This window comes from Anoplopoma fimbria, chromosome 3 (assembly GCF_027596085.1).
Source record: "Anoplopoma fimbria isolate UVic2021 breed Golden Eagle Sablefish chromosome 3, Afim_UVic_2022, whole genome shotgun sequence".
Lineage (NCBI taxonomy): Eukaryota > Metazoa > Chordata > Actinopteri > Perciformes > Anoplopomatidae > Anoplopoma > Anoplopoma fimbria.
The window spans coordinates 26,206,242-26,225,951 of NC_072451.1; the positions used below are offsets into that span (position 1 = coordinate 26,206,242).

A 19,710-nucleotide genomic window follows, 5' to 3' on the forward strand; every position below is an offset into this window, starting at 1 on the left:
GGCAGAAGCATAATGCTTGTATATGACTGTCCTACATTATTATTAATTTAAGCTTCCCTGAAGGGAAATAAAATAAAAATCATGAACAATAACCCTCAAAAATGGCTATATAAATCGTTCTTTTGAAAACCAAAACTGAGTTACATTCTTACATTTAAGGCATAATTAAAGCCTTATGAATATGAATAAAAACAGCCTGATAACCAACCTCATCTGTTTGGTTTTTTTCAGTGAGTTTTTATTTCTGGATTTCCCTGTGAAAAGTATTTTTAATGTCATATCTCTTCTTATGACACCAGTCCAATATACTGTAATTGATAAAAATACTAAAATAATTTTATTTTAATGATCTATTAAACTATTCAATATGGATTTGTTCTCCATTTTATTCACATGCATTTGGATTATTTGGATATTTATAATATATTTTATTCATAATCCCATTTTTACTTAAATGTACTACTTTTTGATATTTTTAAATAATATGGTAATTAACTATCTGTGCGTCATATTTCTGATAATATTCAGAAAAATCCTTCAAGACCTGGAGAAAAACTTTATAAACATTTTAACAAGAATTAAAACCTAATTGGGTTAAATATGTAATTGCAATAGGATTCAACTGATTAACAAAACAAAATACAAAGGCTGGATGTCTGGCCAAAATGAATGTCAGCCACTAATCATTGAAATAGACCAATGTAAGTCCATCTAACTTATCCTCTGCAAGCAATTACTTTCATTAAAACCAAGTTATCGTCTAAACTCAAATAACCAAACAAGTTACTATCAAGAGAGTGACGAATGCTCATTAAACCAAAGTCTCAAGCTTCCCTGGTTCTACTGTTCGAAAGCAGCTCATCAGGTATATTTTCTTACATTATATAGATTGAACAAAATTAAAATCTTTAAACAGAAAAAATATAAATAAATTCACACAAATGCAGGCACACATATGCACACACTAGTAGACGTCACATCATCTCATCGCCAAAAAACTGACTTTTTGTGAGGATTATTGCAGTTGATGGAGCTCAAGATTCTCCTTCTTGGTTCTCAAATTATGCCAGAAGCTAGAAACTTTCTTTAGACGTCCACTGTTGGATTCTTAGCTGCAGTTTTGTCCTGCTGAGATGTGTTTACACGTGTGAGGAATACTGTTGTGTTCATGTATATTTGTGTCAGACACTCAATCTTGCATCTGAGAGTATTTTTGTTGTGAATGTTTGTGGTCTGCCTCTGAGTTATTTATACCATCCAGTGGGCTTCAGTAATGGAGTGTGCTGCTGTAGTGAGAGGGCATCTGAGGGGAGCTGTTAAACATTTATGGTCTGGAGTTACAGAAAATGTGACTTTGAGGTTTCGTTGTCATGTTCGAGAAATGTAGCTCTCAATGAAGGACTTCGAAGTAATTTAGTTAGTCAACAAAATTAACAATTTTCATAACAGGTCAATTGTTCTGATCACGGTTTTAAGCAAATATGCCCCAAATCCTCTCTCAAATGTGATTTTTCTTTTTGCTGGTTTATTTTTTTATTTACAGTATTTTTGTTTTTTTTTTAGTCATTTGAAGACGCCTACTTGCTTTGGGAAATTGGGAGGATAATTTTTTTTCACTACTTTCGACATTGTATGGATTACAGATAAACAATTATTTTCATTGATAAAGAAGCAAAAATCAGCAGGTTAATCAATAATGAAACTGACTGTTAGTTGCAGCCCTAATAGTGAATCATATTGTCAGATTCTCAATATTTTCAGATTTACCCATTTGCGATTACCACATGTGTATTCTGCCACTTTGAGTAAGGCGGTCGCTTGGCCAAAATCTTGTATCACGATATACATCGCATATCTCGATAACAATATATATCATGATAAAAGATGTTTTCTGGTAATTCAATTAATAAATAGTCAGATTTTGTGGTATACTCCTGTGTGAATTAAAGTATTTTCTTATTTAGTTAAGATCTATAATGCAAAATAATCTGATTTTCTGAGAATTTTATTCATGGTATGTGCTTGTAATCAATTAAGACGATATAATAGTATGTCATGATATCTCGTTTTATGATTTTGATTCCATTGAAAGATGAAAAATGAATCATCCCTCACCAATTCACTATAGAACAACAAGTTATTACAGTCTGTACAAAACCTTGGTAACAGGTTAATGAGCCATTTAGTTTTTGCTTTACATTTGGAATTATAGTCATTTAAAACTGAAATGAAATTAACTTTGAAACCCACAGTGGCTTTTTTTTCATCGTGTTGTCAGACTCCATTAGTTTCCCGCCTTAATCATGCATCTATAAATGATTCAGTAATGGCTGATGCTCCTGCAGTCCTGATGTGAAAATAATGGATTTTCTGTGACACTTTCCATCTTGCGCTACTTACATCAGTTTCCATTTGTCTCTCCTCTGCCTTCGTCCATCTTGTTTTCTTACTGTAATGTCTTATTACATCATCTTTAACACCTGTTTCACATGTTGCATCTGTTTGAGATGTATTGTAAGTGACTTATGTGTGTGTTTGTGGATATTTTGTTCTTGTATTTCTTTGCAAGCGGCATGAAGGGAAACTAGCAAAATATGATAAACAAATACCTGTGAGCATGTAGTTTAATGAGATTTGTTGTGGAAGCAATGTGTATCTCACTCTACTCAAATCTTTTTCTCAAAAACACTCTCCCCAACATTTCTGACGATGAAGCTCAACTTCTAAACACGCGTGGAAGAGAAGCCCTTAACATTCTCAAAAAAATTGTTCTTCAATGTAAGCATCTTTAATTAAATAACAACTGGGCAAACAGTCATGTCATACAATGGAAAGCTTCAGATCAGCCACTAAATGGACCTCAAGCTATAATAAATGTTTATGGTACTCTACATAAAGGAAGGAAAGCTACTGCTGCTGTCGAGGAGAAAATGATGTATTATTCAGCATATCCTCCTCGTGCTCGTGTAACCTTTACACGAGCACAGCTGGCGCCGTTAAAATTTTCATTCAAGACATTTATGAATGAGAATATCACTTTTAATAAGAGATCTGCCGGCATTTCATCACCATAGAATGAATAATGTATTTAAATGTATTAAGGGAGATAGTGCTGTTTTTTTTCATCATTATTTACCTTTTAAATGATGTCTAGATCATAAATAAAATGACGGACCTTGTGCAACCACTTTAATTTCTACCCCATTTTCATTAAAGGGAGGCAAAGGATCAGAGTGACCGACTGTGTTTGTGTACATCATGCCTTCATTTTGATAATAATCATCCTATATGACTCATAAACCCACAGAGAGGAACTAATATAATAAATATTCTGTCCTTTCCCCCATCTGATTTTTTATAACTCTGTCTCTTTCACACATATTCCTGGTTTCACTATCTTCCTCCCTCTAACCCCCCCCCCTTCACAGTGAACTGAAGCAGGAGCTGGATGAGGAGGGCAGTCGCTGCCTCCTGCTGTCACGGCGGAGTTGCTTCAACCAGCGCTGCTGCATCCGCTGCTGCTCGCCCTTCACCTTCCTGCTCAACCCCAAGCGCCAGTGCCACGACTGCCACTACAACGTCTGCAGGGCCTGCCGGGTCTACAACAAGCGGGACAAAGCCTGGCTCTGCTCCGCCTGCCAGAAGAGCAGGTAAGTGGCTGTGGTCGTTGTAGTGATTCAGATGTTGTGTGTGTGTCAAGTCCATGAGGCTGGGTTAAGTGATGAGAGGCTGACGGTGACGTCAAAGGTTATTAAGGTCTTACTGAACCGCTGGAGACATGGATTTTGTGTTTATTACTCACAACATAGTCACTAAGATACAGAACGGGATCAAGGCTGCCACTGGCTGAAATATTTGTACTCAGTATTTGGACTCACTAGTCTGTGCTGTTGGAAGATGTGAAGCAACAGACAACGTATGTGCAAAAGCAATCTTCTCCTTTTCTTTTATTAAAATGATTTGTGTAGGTGTTGAATGCAGCTTCTCGGCTTCATGTTACAGAAGGACTTTGGTGCGCCATACAGCAGTTCAGATTTCAAATGGTTGGCTGTATTTTTTGTATTGCTGTGGTGTGTCATGTCGAAGTTTGGTGATACAGCCCAGATGTGACATGTTTGTTTTATGGATTCTCGTTTGGTTTACTCAGTGCACAAACATAGCAAAACCTTTTTGATGAATTGGAAAATGTATACAGAGTAAGTTTCTTTTCATACAGTAGTACTCATATTTTTACCCAGTATCACTAAATGGTTTGGAGGAAACATTAATTTCCCTTCGCAAATCATTAGGAAAATGTTGGATTTTCTGAAAACCGTTAACAGAATATCCAGTAAAAATGCAATGAAAGAGTAGAAACAAATTCCAGTTAAGATGTGTAAACAAAGCTTAAAAAACAAGCCACATATCCTACTTTGTATCTCACGGCTTTTTATAATCCATAAACTAATTCAGAAATGTCTATAAAGTGAGATTCCTGCACAGTTTCTCATTTGAAGTTGGAATTGGAAAGCTACAGCAGTTAAATACCCAGGAATGTATCGTCAGCATATAATATCACAATACAACAAAGTCGGCAGCGTTTGACACTTTACGTTACATATACATATTGATTATATATTTAACTTCATATCGGTTTGTGTGTCTGTCTCAGGTTGTTGAAGACACAGTTACTGGAGTGGTTCTACACTAATGTGAAGACGCGCTTCAAGAGGTTCGGCAGCGCCAAAGTGCTGAAGACTCTCTACAGGAAGCACTTGGCGGAGCACAGCACACTTTCAGAGATTACTGGTAAACCACTCTTGTTTATTAGTATTGCGATATAACTTTTTTATGTTAATGTGGTGATGTGATTAAACGGGTCTCATGTGACACATTTTGGGAAAAAATGGCATCTGAAAGGGCTAGAGGCCTTATCCCATATTAAAGGCTGTAAAATGATTACTGTAGAGATAATCTACTCTCATTAGAAGTGTGTTTCTATAAGGACACAATTTTACTTTTATTTACCATACAGTGTGTTTTAATTTGGGCCTATGATGCCTGTCAAAATTAAATATCTTATTTATTTTAAAGCAGCACTAATCCAGAATTTGGATATAATGACTGTGTAATGTTCAACTTTGCAGCTCCCATCAGCTCTAGGGAGCATTTTTTTTGTCTGCTTTTTCTTTTTTTTTTTAACAGTAACTTTATTGCTCTAGCTCACTTTTGCTGTTTTTTGGCCGCAACAACTGTGTTTACCAGCTAAAGACACAGATACTTTTCTTGGGAGTTGGTGGAGAGCCCAACAGAGCTAAAAGGGGAGTAAATATTTGACTTACATTCACCAGGTGGCCAGACGCACAATTCCAAATGAATGCTAATATGGCACCATGACAGCTGTTTGCTAGCTAAACTCTTTAAATAACATAGACTGTCTATAAAGAGTGGACGTAGTCATTGTGACGTCAACAATTGGTTCGTAGACTGCCTTTTTGAAGCCTGAAGTTGGCCGATTTGGCCGTCGCCAACTTGGATTATGGTCGCTGCCATCTTGGCTTTTTGCAACGACGCCTTATAGAGACGCCTTATATGGCTCTGGTAGTGGCAGCGACCTGTCAATCTCAATAAGCCCACCTTAAAGCATACCCTGCGTAATGGTCTACTTTACTCTAAATTGAACCATAATTTACTAAATGAACATCATGCTGTATTGAAAAAGACTTGAAACCAGCGATTCAGACATAAACGCATGTTTATCGTGTTTACTGAGGTAATAAATCAAGTGAGAAGTAGAGTCATTTTCTCATAGAAAGTTTTAAGACACTTCCACATTGGCATCACTCATCAGAAATGGAGGCTGCCACCGGTTAAAATACTTTATAATCTTTGAATTAATGGATTTGCCTCCAATTATCATAAATCAAATCAAAACCTATTTTTTTATTGAGCTTGAAAGTTATTCCTGACCTTGGAAATAATTATTAAACTGTATATTAATTTCCTCAAGGCTTGCCCCCCCCCACAATTTAAACCTGATTATATTTCAACAGTGACAGTAAGAATATAGGCTTTAGTATCTTGCATCAAATTTATTACTAATATTTTATTATCTCTGAGTAGTGTGTTTCTCTAAGCAGTCCTGCGCAGCTTTATGTAAAGCTTGTAGCGCAAACACACAGGGTTAGGAGCTTTGCTGGAGTCAGCCATGCTGAAAATGTATTCATACTACTCTACAGTGCTGTGAATAGGACCGTTCACCCAGCAGCATATGCTCCAGCATGGTCGGGACAGAGCGTTACAGGCGGTGGAGTGCATCTCCAGGCCATTACTTCAGCGACTCTGATCTGATTGAACAGACAAGGGATTTCAGAGAATTATGAGTGTTTTGTGGAGGAGAGGTCGCTGGCTGCAGATGATGCAGCGCTCTGACCCCTGTGGGAGGAGGACTGATGTTCAGCATCTCATTCTGGTTTACTGTTTTCATGCTCACACGCACATACATTATCTTACCGTTTCATTTGATAACGACTGGAAATTGTGTTTAATCACCTGACAAATCTGCATCTGCATCAGCTGACTCGGGAAAGCTCAGCTAATCCAACTTTGCATAAGAAACAATGTAAGCTGAAATGAAAAGCACAAGAATTAATAGAGCTGACATTTGGAAACTAATAGCTTTGAATAGAGGCATGACCATTTGTCAGATTTGTGTCACAGTAAAACATTTCCCCGATGAGACACACTGACCGGCTAAACTGCTCAGAGTCATCCTTTTCTAAAGAGTAACGCTAAATAACAAAGTGACCCTGAGGAAGAGAACACACACGTATATAATCATAGTTAACATTATTTTATGCTTATTTTACATGCAGCATATAAAAGTACAGACATCAAGTGAAATATATTGAAAAGAGTCGGAAGCAAAACCTACCGTCTACATGATGCTCACAGTAGCAATGTTTACATGCTGTTGTTTAGCAGGTATAATGTTTACCATGTTCAGCAAGTTTAGCGTGGAAGCATGCTTACATTCGCTAGTTAGCTACAAACACAAAGTACAGCTGTGTCTGATGGAAATGTCATTAGTTTTGCAGGTGTTTGGCCATAAACCAATTACAATTTTGACATGATGGTAGCAGAATAAAGATTAAGTTGATGTTAAACGTCTTACATTTGATCCTGCTGGGAATATGAATGTCTGTCTGTACGAAATTTCATGGAAATGAATCGCAGTTTTTGAAATATTTAGCTAAAAGTCACAAATGTGAACCTCATGATGGCACTAGCGGAAAAGTCAGAGGATCACCAAAGTCAGTTGGCTTAAACCTCTAGAGACCATAAATGTCTGTAATGTAAAACAAGTATAGAGTGTATAAGTAAGGCAGAGGTTGTGGCACATTGTGGATTACAAAGATTTACATTTGGAGTGTTTTTTACGGCTGACATTACGTCGTTTCACATCACATATAATGTTCTTGATGATCTCTGTGAGATTACATTTTTACATATATTTTATAAAATTTGTTCAACAGTGAAATAATATTTTGAATTAGCTGCTTTTGCTACAATATCATTACCAATTTTCTGTTTTCTTGAGAGTTTTGGTAAGAATTGAAACAGTATCTATCAACTGTGACTTCTTATTCATTTATGATACACATCACATTAGTATTATGTTTCAATATATACTCATAATACAGTGACTGTATGGAGCCAAAGATTCTCATGGTGCCTTCAGGGTTACTGTGACCTTAGCTGCTCATTGGTCATGAGTCTTTTTTTATGTCCCTGTGCTGAGGCCAAATGTGTCCTAACTCATTAGATGTTACAACACAGACGTCTGCACACACACTCATACATATATACTGAGGTCAAAGAAAAAACAGTCCATGCAGCAGCCCCTAAAATACATCATTTTAATCTTAATTTAAAAGATATATCACCTCAGTGAACTCATGCTTGCTTGTAATGAAAGAGTAGATTGCTCACTGCATTTAAAAAATAATCTACAGTTCACATCACTTAGTCAAAGTCCTCTGTTGGCCCCTTAAAATGATTGGTAGTGAACCTGTGTACTCGACTGTACCTCTAAACAAGCGACACAGATCTGGTCGCCTGGTAGTACCACATGTGAAGCCGTTCTAATGCACTTATATAACCACATATGGCTGCATTGTGGACGAGCACAGAGCTCAGAGGTGGAAGGAGAAACTATCAACTATGTTCACAAATAGTCTTAAACACCTAAACTGTTTGCACACTCATCTGGGCTGCCTTGCTTAATTTCCAAAATGTTTTTAAGGTTTTTTGGTTTCGTTTTAAACATTTGAATGTTTAAATTGCAGACATGTAATCAACGTAATGCTTCAAAGAACAAAGATATTAATTTGAATAAATCATTATAAATAATAATAATAAAAAAATAGAATTAAGTAAAAAAAAAAAAAAGGAAAAAAGTGGACCTCATTCTTTTTAACAGATTCTTGATATATTATTTTAACTCGTATAAAAGTCGAGTGAAATTGAGGGTAACTTTTGTTACTTTATAATGATGCATGTTAAATTTACCATTTTGACGATGATGACTTTAACAAGTTTTCTACATTCAAGATATAATGCAAACCAGCCAGTTGCAGTTAGCCTTGGCCATTTTTCTTGAGTACCCTGACTTAAATCCACAGTATCTGTCTTTTCATGTACTTTCAACCTATGTTTGTGTGTGTGTGTTTGTGTATGTGTGTATGTGTTTGTGTGTACATGCAGAGAGCAGCGCCTATGAGGACAGTATCTGCAATGAGGGAAGCATCTGTGGGAGCGACTCAACCTTCTACAGACAAACTCAAGGTGCAGAAATGTTTTATAATGATTTCACTGATCCTTGTTTGTTCTGTGCACCTATTTATGTGAAGCATTTTGTAAATAATTGAATCCTTTAAGTACCTATAGTTGTAATAATATAGCACTAATACTAGAAGTTGGAATGCAGTACCCTCATTTTTAAGATATTTTGGGGGGCCTTCTTACATTTATTGGATAGTGCAGCTGAAGGGGATCCCAAGCTGTATTTACCTGTGAGTTCCCCATCCTAGTTTTGGAAGAAGTTGATTAAGTTCTCATTTATTTTAGAATATGCATCATCACAATATCAAGTGATATTCAAGGTATTAAAGCAAGAGTTTGACGTTTTGGGGAAACATTAGCTTTCTTGCTGAGAGATCAGATGAGTGATAGCGCTCTTATGTGTTGTACTTATTAAAAAATATGCATGTTAATAAGTGAGCTTTAGAGGTACTAGTAGGTGGATTTTCTCCCATTGAACTGAGCCAGGCTAGTTATTTCCCTCTGTTTGCAGTTTTGGTGCTAAGCTAACCATCTTCATATTAAATGGGAAGTTTTGAGAGTCTTGTGTGACTCTCTACAAAAAAAAAAGTTAATACGTTTTTCACTGAACATTAAACTGAAATGTTAAACTAAAAAGACACAGCCTCAATATTGAGGTGGAAGTTTGGTCAAATGCAGGAGTCAATGTGAGACCCTTTTCATGTCAGTTTATATGAACTACTTTCAGTGAACCTTTCATCTTTAGGGTCCCGGGGCAGCTGCCCTACTTGGCCAGTTGGTAATTCAGCCTTGTAATAGCGAGGGCTTAATTCAATCTCCATAGAAAAGTCGCTGCAACTGACCCTCTGTGGCCACATTATCCACTTCAAGGTTTTTTTGGGGTCATTCATTGTAATCCTCTCAGGAATTCGTAAACTCATATTTGTTCCCGGCGGCCATGAATCTAATACTTTACAGCAGATGGAACAGTGGAGAGATGAATTTTGATCTTGATTCTTGTTGTAATCTTTTGGCATGTGTTCAGTCTGTTCTGCTCTCTTGTTTCTCCTCACTCTCCCGGTTCACTGCACTAACAGTGCAACTAACAGGCTAAGTGACTGTACACATGAATGAAACACTGCAGGGACCTGATGGTCGCGTCTCTGTTTGTAGTTTCTCGGTTACTTGAATGAGGCAATGACAGCAGATTAGTAAACACACAGTTTGAATACAGAATTAAACTGAAAATTATGCATTTTATCCTTCCAATGTTAATGATTTCAATTCTAATTTAAGATTAATTTAGGAAATGACATAACAAGTGATCACTGTTTCTTTGTGTTCAGAGCACAGCATAGCAGAGACGATCACTGTGGCCTTGCGGGTGGCAGAGGAGGCCATAGACGAGGCCATTTCTAAGGCGGAGTTTGACACTGCCAGTCAGGTAATTTATATTGGTCACATCTCATAAATAGTCTTTTATTGATGGATTGCTTGTATACACTCACTGTTTTGCACTTTGTGTCCCAAAAACTGCTGTTGAATTTGTTTTATTTGACATTAATTCGCAACCTTGCCCTATAATTACCTTTTTCAGTGTACTGTAGATGCTGCAGAATGTTATTTTTCGTAACTGCAGTCCATGTGCTTTGATAAGTATCCTCTGTAGTCCTCCGTAATCGGAATTCTCTGCTTTTTTCTGTTGTCAGAGTTTAAATCAGATTATGAAAGACCATCAAGATTATACTGCAATCCAAAGGACAGTTTAATACTACAGTATACAACAACATCAAGGTCATTGTAAGGCCAACAATAAAATGCAGAATTATGTGGATCATTGGTCATATTGAACAAAGAGAACTTACTTTTACTTCACAATTTAGGACCAGTTTTATAACAAACTCTGCTGAAAAAATAAAAAATATATATTTATTTTAAAGTGCCCTTTGTTTTTACAACCTGAAAATAATTCCCTGTTTCTCAAGAGACACTTTTGATATAATAAACTTTCTATAAAACATTGATTTTGTTGAAGATTAGGCACAACTCGTCTCCTTAGATGTCTAATACTTACAGACCTTTTTTCAGGCATCCAAGCAAAACCCATTGACTTTGAGACGAGGTAACCTGAAATGCAAAATATAACAAATTTCTGTTTTTTAGGACTAAATCCTAGATCCAAGATCGCTAAAGAAGCATAATACATGTCTTCTTCTTAGTGTCCACAACTTCAATAAATTCTTCAATTATGTCTAACTGCAGAACTACCTGTAAGAATACCACAGTATGTGAGAAAATAAAACTTCTCTGTTAAAGTATCCCAAAGCTTTTGAACTGAGAGCAGTATAGACGTGTATTTAAAGTGTGTGTTTAGAGCAGTAATCAGTTTATAGCGTCCATTGTGAGTGTGTGGTGCCAAATAGCTTTCTTATTTGTGTGTTTGTTTTTTTGTTTACCAGGAGAAACAGAATGAGGCTAATTATCTGCGAGAGCACAGAGGAGAGCTCATCGAGGAACTGTCAAAAACTATTGTGCAAAAAGTAAGAAATGTACCAGATATTGTATAGTGTGTGATTAGGTTGATTTACTGTGTGTAAAAAACAACGTTGTGTAGCACTCAAATGTGAGTCAGCTGTTTTTCTACTTTAATGTATAACTCCTGCACATATTAATTCAGAACCAGCTGATTTTTGTGTTCTGTGTTTGTACAGAGCCACATGCAGCACTAACCGTGTCCCCTGTCTCTATTAGATTATTAGTAGGAGGAAAACTTTGACTGAGATGAGGGCAGAACATGACCAGGATTGGCCTCTTGAACGCAACGCTGACCTTCATCACCATCATTCTCAGTCTGATTGTGATCAAGCATCCAGCTCCCTCAAACACCGACCAGATCTCTGGGTAAAGTAGTCACACTCACTTAGGTTTTACTGTACCATAAATGTTAAGGGCCGTGGAGGATTAATAGTGGTGAAAAGTACTTTAACTCAAGTACTGAAGATTAAACCAGAGGCTGTTTTACTTGAGACTACAAAAAATATCTAAGTTCAGATCAGGACTAATATAGTAATTTAAAACTATAAAAAGGCAGTGATAGATATTGTTAGTAAATTGAAACTAAATTAAAACTATATCCTTTAAGAAACAGTGACACTAAACCACCTGGTTAAAAACTAATTGAAATAAAAATGACCTTGAATTTATTTTGGTTTTAGTTTTTTAGCTATAATGTATCACTAACAAAAAAACAAACAGCATAAATTTCTGTCCCCCGCAATATACGGACATTCCAGTAGATGGTGCTGTGCCACAATGGCTTCACATCTGACACTAAAGTTACATGAAAATTAAACATTAGACAATATATCTGCCCTTCTCCATCCATGTATTTGTTTATGTATATGAAGCTTCATTCTTTTGACAAATTATATCTGGCCCCAAACAAAAAAACAAACTTCTGTAAAACTACAAATAAATATTGAAAAATTAAAACAAAACCTTTCTCAAAAACTGAAACTAAACTCATATTCCTGATGCGATGTGTTGACTTCTGTCATTAAACTGGTCAACATGATCTATTGAATTTACTTTTTTGCCGTCATCCAGTGTGACTGTGTCACAACAATCAATCATTTTATTTTCTCATCTGTCTTCTCTCAGAGGTCCCACTCTGCCTTCTCACTGTTGGACAGTGAACTTCCAGGTCTGATACAGGACACTTCACAGGCGCTAAAGAAGGACGCAGGTGGGTCGGCTATGTCGACCTGGAAGAGTGTGGACCGGCTGGACAACACTGGTAAGATCTTTAACTGACTCTTCAACTTTTTAAATCCAACACTCACCATTATTTTGGTTGGCTACCTTTGCACCATTTTGAATATATTGAATTAATTATCAACAAAGAAAAGATTACAAGATCGATAGCAAGTCTATAGAATATAATGTGTGTGTGTGTGTGTGTGTGTGTGTGTGTGTGTGTGTGTGTGTGTGTCTGTGTGTGTGTGTGTGTGTGTCTGTGTCTGTGTGTGTGTGTCTGTGTGTCTGTGTCTGTGTGTGTCTGTCTGTCTGTCTGTCTGTCTGTCTGTCTGTGTGTGTCGGAGGTGTGTCCTGGTGCTGGAGGTGTGTCCTCGGTGCTGAAGAGCCCAGACGGGAACTGGATCGCCCTGCAGAGCACCCAGCTGTCTCGTCCGAGCCTGCTGACCAGGAGGAAGAGCTTGGTCTTCAGTGCCTTAGAGAGAGAGTCAGGAGTCGTGTCCGCCTATGAAGGCATGGACTCTGACAACGAAACCAAACCCGAGCACGGCGTCCCCGTCAGCACACCGTCCCCGCTGACGGGCAGCGGAGACGATCTGTTTTCAGACCCTGAGGGGAACTGGATGCCTAAGAAACCTCTGCTGGCTCGTTTTAAGAGGAAGGTGCCCACAGAGATCGGGCGCCCTTCATCCTCCTCCAGGACCAGCGTCATCGATGTAAACTTTAACGTTGAAGGAGCCAAAGAGGAAGAGGAAGAGGAGAGAAAGGGGGCTGCAAAGCAAGATACGGGGAAAGTCCGGAGGTCCCGGAAGAAGAGGAGGAGCAAAAAAGAGCTGTCTTCTTCTGTGCTGGTAAGAAATAAAAACTACAAACGAGATGACATAAAGATATCTGGGAAGATCTCTGGTTTATAGCAGAAAATAATAAAAGTACCAGAATTGACAGTTTCCCTCAAATGTAAACGTATTTTTTTCTACATCATTGTTGTAATTTAACATTTTAAGTTTTTAAGTTGAATTTAAACTCTGGATTTTTTTATTGTCTGCAGTTTACTAAATAGCAGCAATAGAGCTGTTAAAATATGAATGCAGAACAGCACTTGAAGTAAAATGTATTAAAATATGAAAAATAAATCAACAATTTTGATAATTGAATGTAAGATGCTCAAATGCAAATGGTATAAACATTATAGGAAGCCATACTTAAATCATATTCTTCAATCTATTATTTCTTAACTTCACAGGACTACAGGGAGAGAGACAACCATTCCCAACATTCGTCTGATGCTGCGACCCCCGGCACTTTGACCTCCGGAGCTACGACCCCTGAACTTTTCCACCTTGAAAGTGACATCACAGGGAATGTAGAGAATCAGGTGGAGGAGGAGCTAACGTTAAAACTACAACAGCTAGCAGGCAGAGTTTCTGACTCCTCAACCGGAGAAAGAGGAGGAAAAGATGATGTTGAAGTGAGAGATGCTGATAAAGATGGACAGAGGGAGGAAACGAGACAACGAAGCAAGGACAGAGGTGACGACGATGAGAGGCCTTGGAGGACAGAGATTGACTTGGATGAAGGAAGAACAGAGGATGACGAAGAAGATGAAGAGATGAAATTCAGACTATACAGGCTCATCGCTCAGTCCAGACTCACCTACCTGTCCAATGATGATGACTTAGACAAAGATGGCCATAGTGAAGGAGAATGGGAAGGAGGCAAGGAGGGAGATATTGAGGGGGAAAAGCGATTTGGACTTACTTCTAAACTCTGTAAGCTGGAAAAAGAAGCCAGAGCAAACCAGTTCTCCTCCACAGAGGATGAGTTGGACAGAGTTGGCGTCATGGATGAAGAGAAGACGACAGGAGAGGAGGAGGAGGAGGAGGAGGAAGAGGAGCTGGTGATGAAAGTGTGCAGATTAGCTAATCAAGCCAACGCCACCCAGTTTTCATCCACGGAGGATGAGTTAGACCGAGCAGGCAGAGGTGAAGAGGGGGAGGAAGCGATAAATGAGAAGTTCTGGAAACTACAGGCAGATAAAGACGTCCAGGCCGTTCAGCTGCGCGACTTGGCCAGTCTAATTAGTGCTTCTCAGTTTTCTTCCACTGAGGATGAGCTGGATAGAGTTGGAGAGAATGAGGTGGAGGTGGAGGAGGAAATAAAAGAAGGAATTGGGAGGGAGGAAGCAGTGGGAAAGAATTGGGAGAGGAGAGAATCATTTGGAGCCTTGAATGTAAACATGTTTGATTTAAGGGATGAAATGGGAGAAATGAAGACGGAAAACTGTGATAAAGAAGTTAGAAATGTCCAACAAGATAAAACTGAGGTAGAGGAAAAGAAAGAAGTAGAACTTTTGGATGAAAAACAGGCAGAGAAAGGACAAGAGATGGAGTTAGAAACGCTGGTCCAAGCAAAGAGGACCGCAGAGTTAATATCCTTAGACGAGACAAAAGTCCAACAAGAAAATCAGCCCGAGACAAAGTGGCCAGACAAAGAGGAAGGAGGAGAGGGACAAGAAGAGGTAAGGATCAGAGGAGGCGAAGAGAGTCAGGATACAGAAGTTTACAGCGATGAGGAAGATGAAGAATTTGACAGGATAATCAGCAGCATGTTAACGATGACTTTGGAGGACATGCAGATGGAGACATTAAAGGATGAGGCTGCAGAAAATGGGAGCATAAGTAAAGAACCAGAGGAAGTAGAGACAGGTGAGGATGTAGAAATTGAGGGAGAAGGTGGATTTGAGGACAACGCTGTCGATGCTCAAAACACAAATGCATCAGAGGAGACAGGAAGTGCAAAAGAATTCCAAAGTCGAGGCAATAACGTAATGCCAGAGTCGTCTGTGAAAGACACACCAAGAGAAAATGTATGTAAGGAAATTGGAGAAGATATTTACAGAAAAAAGGGGAGTGAAGATGCTACAGGTGCAAATGAAAAAAGAGATACACAAGAAAAAATACATTTAGAAATCAAAGAGACACTGAAAGCGAAACAGAAGTATAAAAGACTAGAAATGGATGATGACAAACAAGAAGACAGAAAAGTCACTGAGTGGAAAACCATGGACACACATGGAGGTTCTGCAGAGGAAGACTGTGAAAGTAAAGAAAAGGATGAAAGTCTTGAAGAAACCAAAGAAGAAAAAACAGACGATTCTCTTCCTGAGGGTTTACTATCACCTGAGGAGATTCAAAATGTAAGAACTAAAATGTTTATCTCTCATGGACAGTTATGCATAATTCATGTTGGTGGCCAACGCTCGCATGCAGTTTCAATAACCTTTATTCTCAATGTACAGTCTGTTGTGATTACAGAACTTAAGTAAGTCTGTGTAACGCATTCTTGCTCTAACAAACAAATGAAAGTTGAATTTATTAGCAATAAAACGCACCGTTACATTTTAATACATTAATCCATTCCATTGTACGATAGATTTTCTGTTCATCAGTGAATCAGTTTTTGGGTGTATTTTGCACAGTTGTCAGCTCAAGATTAATCTAATAAGTAGGTGTTGTTTATGAATTAACTCATTATTCCTCTGATACACATTTTATCCTCATACATCATTTTAAAATTAGCCATCATCCTATAATTGCCACAGAGCTCAGATAGAGTTATAGGCCCACTTAAAAGAAAACGTTCCCTCTGAGTGACTCTCCCTATAAACTGTTCTTGGCAATGTAACAAACTACTAATCCACTCTGCTTGGTGCTGTTTTTCCCTTCCCTGTCTGTCCTGTCTTTTCTTCTTCTGTGCTTATGTCTGCTGTAGGGTAGTGACATGGAGCTTTACAAAACAATACAGTTTATAACAACTCTGCTGGAGCAGGTGAGAACTTATTTTGCTTGAGGAATGCAATGCGTGTGGCGATCATTGCAGATTTACGAAGCAAGTGTTTTTCATTTGCACTTTTTACTCACCTTTTCTTCTCTTATTGCTTATCATGTTTTTCATGCATGCTTCTCATTCCATAACTTTTAGTTTCATTATGCTTTTATTCTCACACTGATGTTTTCGAGCCGCCTATGTATTATCTAATCATGATGTTGACTGTGGAAATGATAGAGGCCACTCCTCCAAAGTACTGTGAAAATGATATCTTTAGTTTGGACGTCATTTAAAGCAATAATGCGCTTTAGAGTTTTCTCCTTTTTTTCACACTTAGTTTATTAGATGATACTATAACAAATAACAGGAAAGCAACATCCACACCACACACCTTATATGAATTATGGACAGCAGGTCTTTATTCAGCTCTACACAATTTGCAAATAATTATTCATGATTGGCAAAGCAGACAAAAGTAAGGTAAACCACCAGTCGTGGATTTGGACGGAAAATAAAATAAATATTTTTTTTAACATAAATCAGTTCAAATCTAATGTGCTTTTTATCATAATCAAATATCTTAGGCGTTACAAAGCTTTCCGTCAGCCTGTCTGTTTGTGTGTTGTAGAGGTACTCGGCGGTGTCTCTGCGCAGCATCACCACTGAGGTCCTTAAGGTGCTGAACGCCACTGAAGAGCTGCTGCTGCTGCAGGGGGTTGAGGGAGGAGACGGCCCCCGACTCGCCAACACTTTGCTTCCCCCCAACACAGATCCTAAGAAACTGGATCAACAGTTCTCTAGACTGGAGGAGAACGTAAGTTTAGCTTTTTATTATCTATATATGTTTAATTCCCTGCACACTATGTCACTGTTTGATGATGTTTTTAGTTGCTGTTTTCATAGTGCAGTAGTATTACTACAGTAGTGTACTACAGGTATTACACTGCCACTGGTCTGTAGTTTACTCCTAGTATTATACTATAGACCAGTTCTACATTTTAACCGTAGTGGAATGTAACTACGTACCTTTCCTCAAGTACAAATTTGAGATACACTCTTAAAATGTATATAGTAGTACAAAAAATTATATTTGAAGGTCATAGTGTGCCTTGAGAATTGTCATGAAATGTTGTGGTTTTGTACGTCTTAGAAATGTATAGTATATTAGCAAATAGTAAAGCATATCATACAAATGTCACTGTATAGTATGTCGTTAAATATAGCATGAAAAAAGTAGTACAGCATGTCATGAAAATAATGCCAAAGTAATGTCATAAAATGTCATAGTTAATTTGTCATACCATGTCATATTATTATTTATCATTAAAATGTCATAGAATAGCATGTCCTAAAAAAAGTCATCGTATAGTAAGTCCAAAAAAGATCATAGTATAGCATGTCATAATATACCATGTCATAAAAGTGTCTTTTCTTTTTTTTTTATACTATAGTAAGGCAAAAAAAAATCCAGAAAAATGTCATAAATTCGTAGGTCATAAAAGTGTCATAGTTCATTAAAAAATTCATAAAACGGTCATACCATAATATGCCTCAATAAATGTCATAAATAGTAGTTTTGTACGTCTTTAAAATAACATAGTATAGCCTGTGCGCAAAATTTCATAATATGCTATGTCATAAAACATGTCATGAAAAGGTCATATTTACGCATGTCGTAAAAATGTCATAATATAGTCATAAAATGTAAAAAAAAAAGTCCTAAAATGTAAAAAAAAGTCATACAATGTCGAAAAAAGTGATTGTATAGTATGTTGAAAAAAGTCGAAAAGGTAATAGTATAGTATATCGAAGAAAAGTGAAAAAAGCCATAGTATGTTGTAAAAAGTGGGAAAAAGTCATAGTATAGCATAACAATGACATTATTTATGTGGCATGATTTTTTATTTTTCTTAAAGTCATGGTATGGTATGCCCTTAAAGATTAAATTAAATTGTATATATTTGCATGTCTTAAAATTGTCATTGTATAGAATGTCCTAAAAAAATGTCATATTATAGTATGTCATAAAAGTAGCACTGTAGTATGTGATAGAATGTCTTTTAAACAAACCATTGCATGGTACTTCATAGTGTTCCATTAAAAAGTCATAAAGCAGGCATAGTATAGTATGCCATATAAATGTTTCACTGGACCTGCTGCAGGTGTATGTGGCAGCTGGGGGGGTGTACGGTCTGGAGGCAGAGCTGAGTGACCTGGAGGAGTGCGCTAGGGGCATCTGCAGCGCCACGTCGGACACGGAGCTGTCCTTCCTGGAAGAGCAGGTAGCTTCAGCAGCTGCTAAGGTTCAACAGTCTGAGTTGCAGGTGAGTTGAAATGCATTTTATAGCTGAAAATGAAGTTCTTGTAGCTATGTGATGGCCTTAAGGGGGTGCTGTAGTTAAATATCTGTCTGATCTTAATCAAACATGTACCGTGCCACCTGTTTCTGCTCCAGGTTAGTGACATCTCGGCCAGAATTGCTGCTTTGAAGAGTGCAGGCCTCAATGTGGACACACAACAATCACGCTTCACTAAGACCAAGACTATTCCAAATATGGTACCTGTATACATTAATGTAAATTAAATATAAAGAGTGTAACTATGACAACCTTATGGCAAACACTGTGTGCAAGAATAAGTTTCACATGTGTCTTCTTGCAGCATGTCACTGTGGAGTCATCAAGGCAGCTGAGGAGGCGATTACCTGCACCACCAGTGAAAGGTAAGAAGTGTGTCCCAATTATTTGCAACATACTCCCTGTATACAGTGAATCATACTCATTTCATTGTGCATTACTGTTTTACACCAACTAGAAATTAAACTTCCCTAAATGTTTTTATGTGGTCAATGGAAGTTACTACCTCAATTTATGCAAAAATGCATTAAGTTTGCACTGAATATATTTATGAAATATTCACCCAGTCAATAGGATGTGCTATGTCACAGATGTTTGAATGTAATTTGTTTTACAAATACATACGTTTCTTTTCTACATTGTGTTTGATTCTCTTTCAGAAGACAAGGAGGAAACCTAAATCATCGAGCCAGGACCTTTGTAGTATTTAACACGGAAGTGCCTTGACCCTGAAACTCTGCAGCCTACAGGCCAGTATTAAGTGATCCATTCAGCAACCATTTGCCTTAATTAAATATTTAAACTACACATGCCTCAAGTATTACAAGACACTGTTGATTCTCATGTTTTCTTATTAAACTGTGCAGTAGCTAAAACTACTTTAACTGTTTCTAAAATGTATGAGCAGTGATTAAATCCTCAGCTCACTAGAAAAGTGGTATCGTTTCCGTTCTTAGACTTTTTTAGATTC

General features: G+C 37.5%; 1 protein-coding gene across 1 annotated transcript; it reads left to right on the forward strand.

Moving 5' to 3' along the window:
- The first annotated feature begins 2,326 nt into the window (after positions 1-2,326).
- myripa (myosin VIIA and Rab interacting protein a) lies at positions 2,327-19,484 on the forward strand. The gene is made up of 15 exons (XM_054596772.1): positions 2,327-2,352; positions 3,429-3,650; positions 4,652-4,788; positions 8,746-8,826; positions 10,149-10,246; positions 11,262-11,342; positions 11,554-11,703; positions 12,463-12,598; positions 12,922-13,406; positions 13,799-15,751; positions 17,012-17,197; positions 18,546-18,707; positions 18,839-18,940; positions 19,045-19,105; positions 19,400-19,484. The coding sequence occupies exons 1-15, from the start codon at positions 2,327-2,329 to the stop codon at positions 19,417-19,419; spliced, it is 3,900 nt and encodes a 1,299-aa protein (XP_054452747.1). The 3' UTR covers positions 19,420-19,484.
- Positions 19,485-19,710: the final 226 nt, after the last annotated feature.

Coding starts and splice junctions, on each gene's coding strand:
- myripa (XM_054596772.1), top strand. CDS start 2,327: ATGGCTGATGCTCCTGCAGTCCTGAT. Junction 17,198..18,545: donor TCTCTAGACTGGAGGAGAAC/GTAAGTTTAGCT, acceptor GACCTGCTGCAG/GTGTATGTGGCAGCTGGGGG. Junction 19,106..19,399: donor ACCTGCACCACCAGTGAAAG/GTAAGAAGTGTG, acceptor ATTCTCTTTCAG/AAGACAAGGAGGAAACCTAA.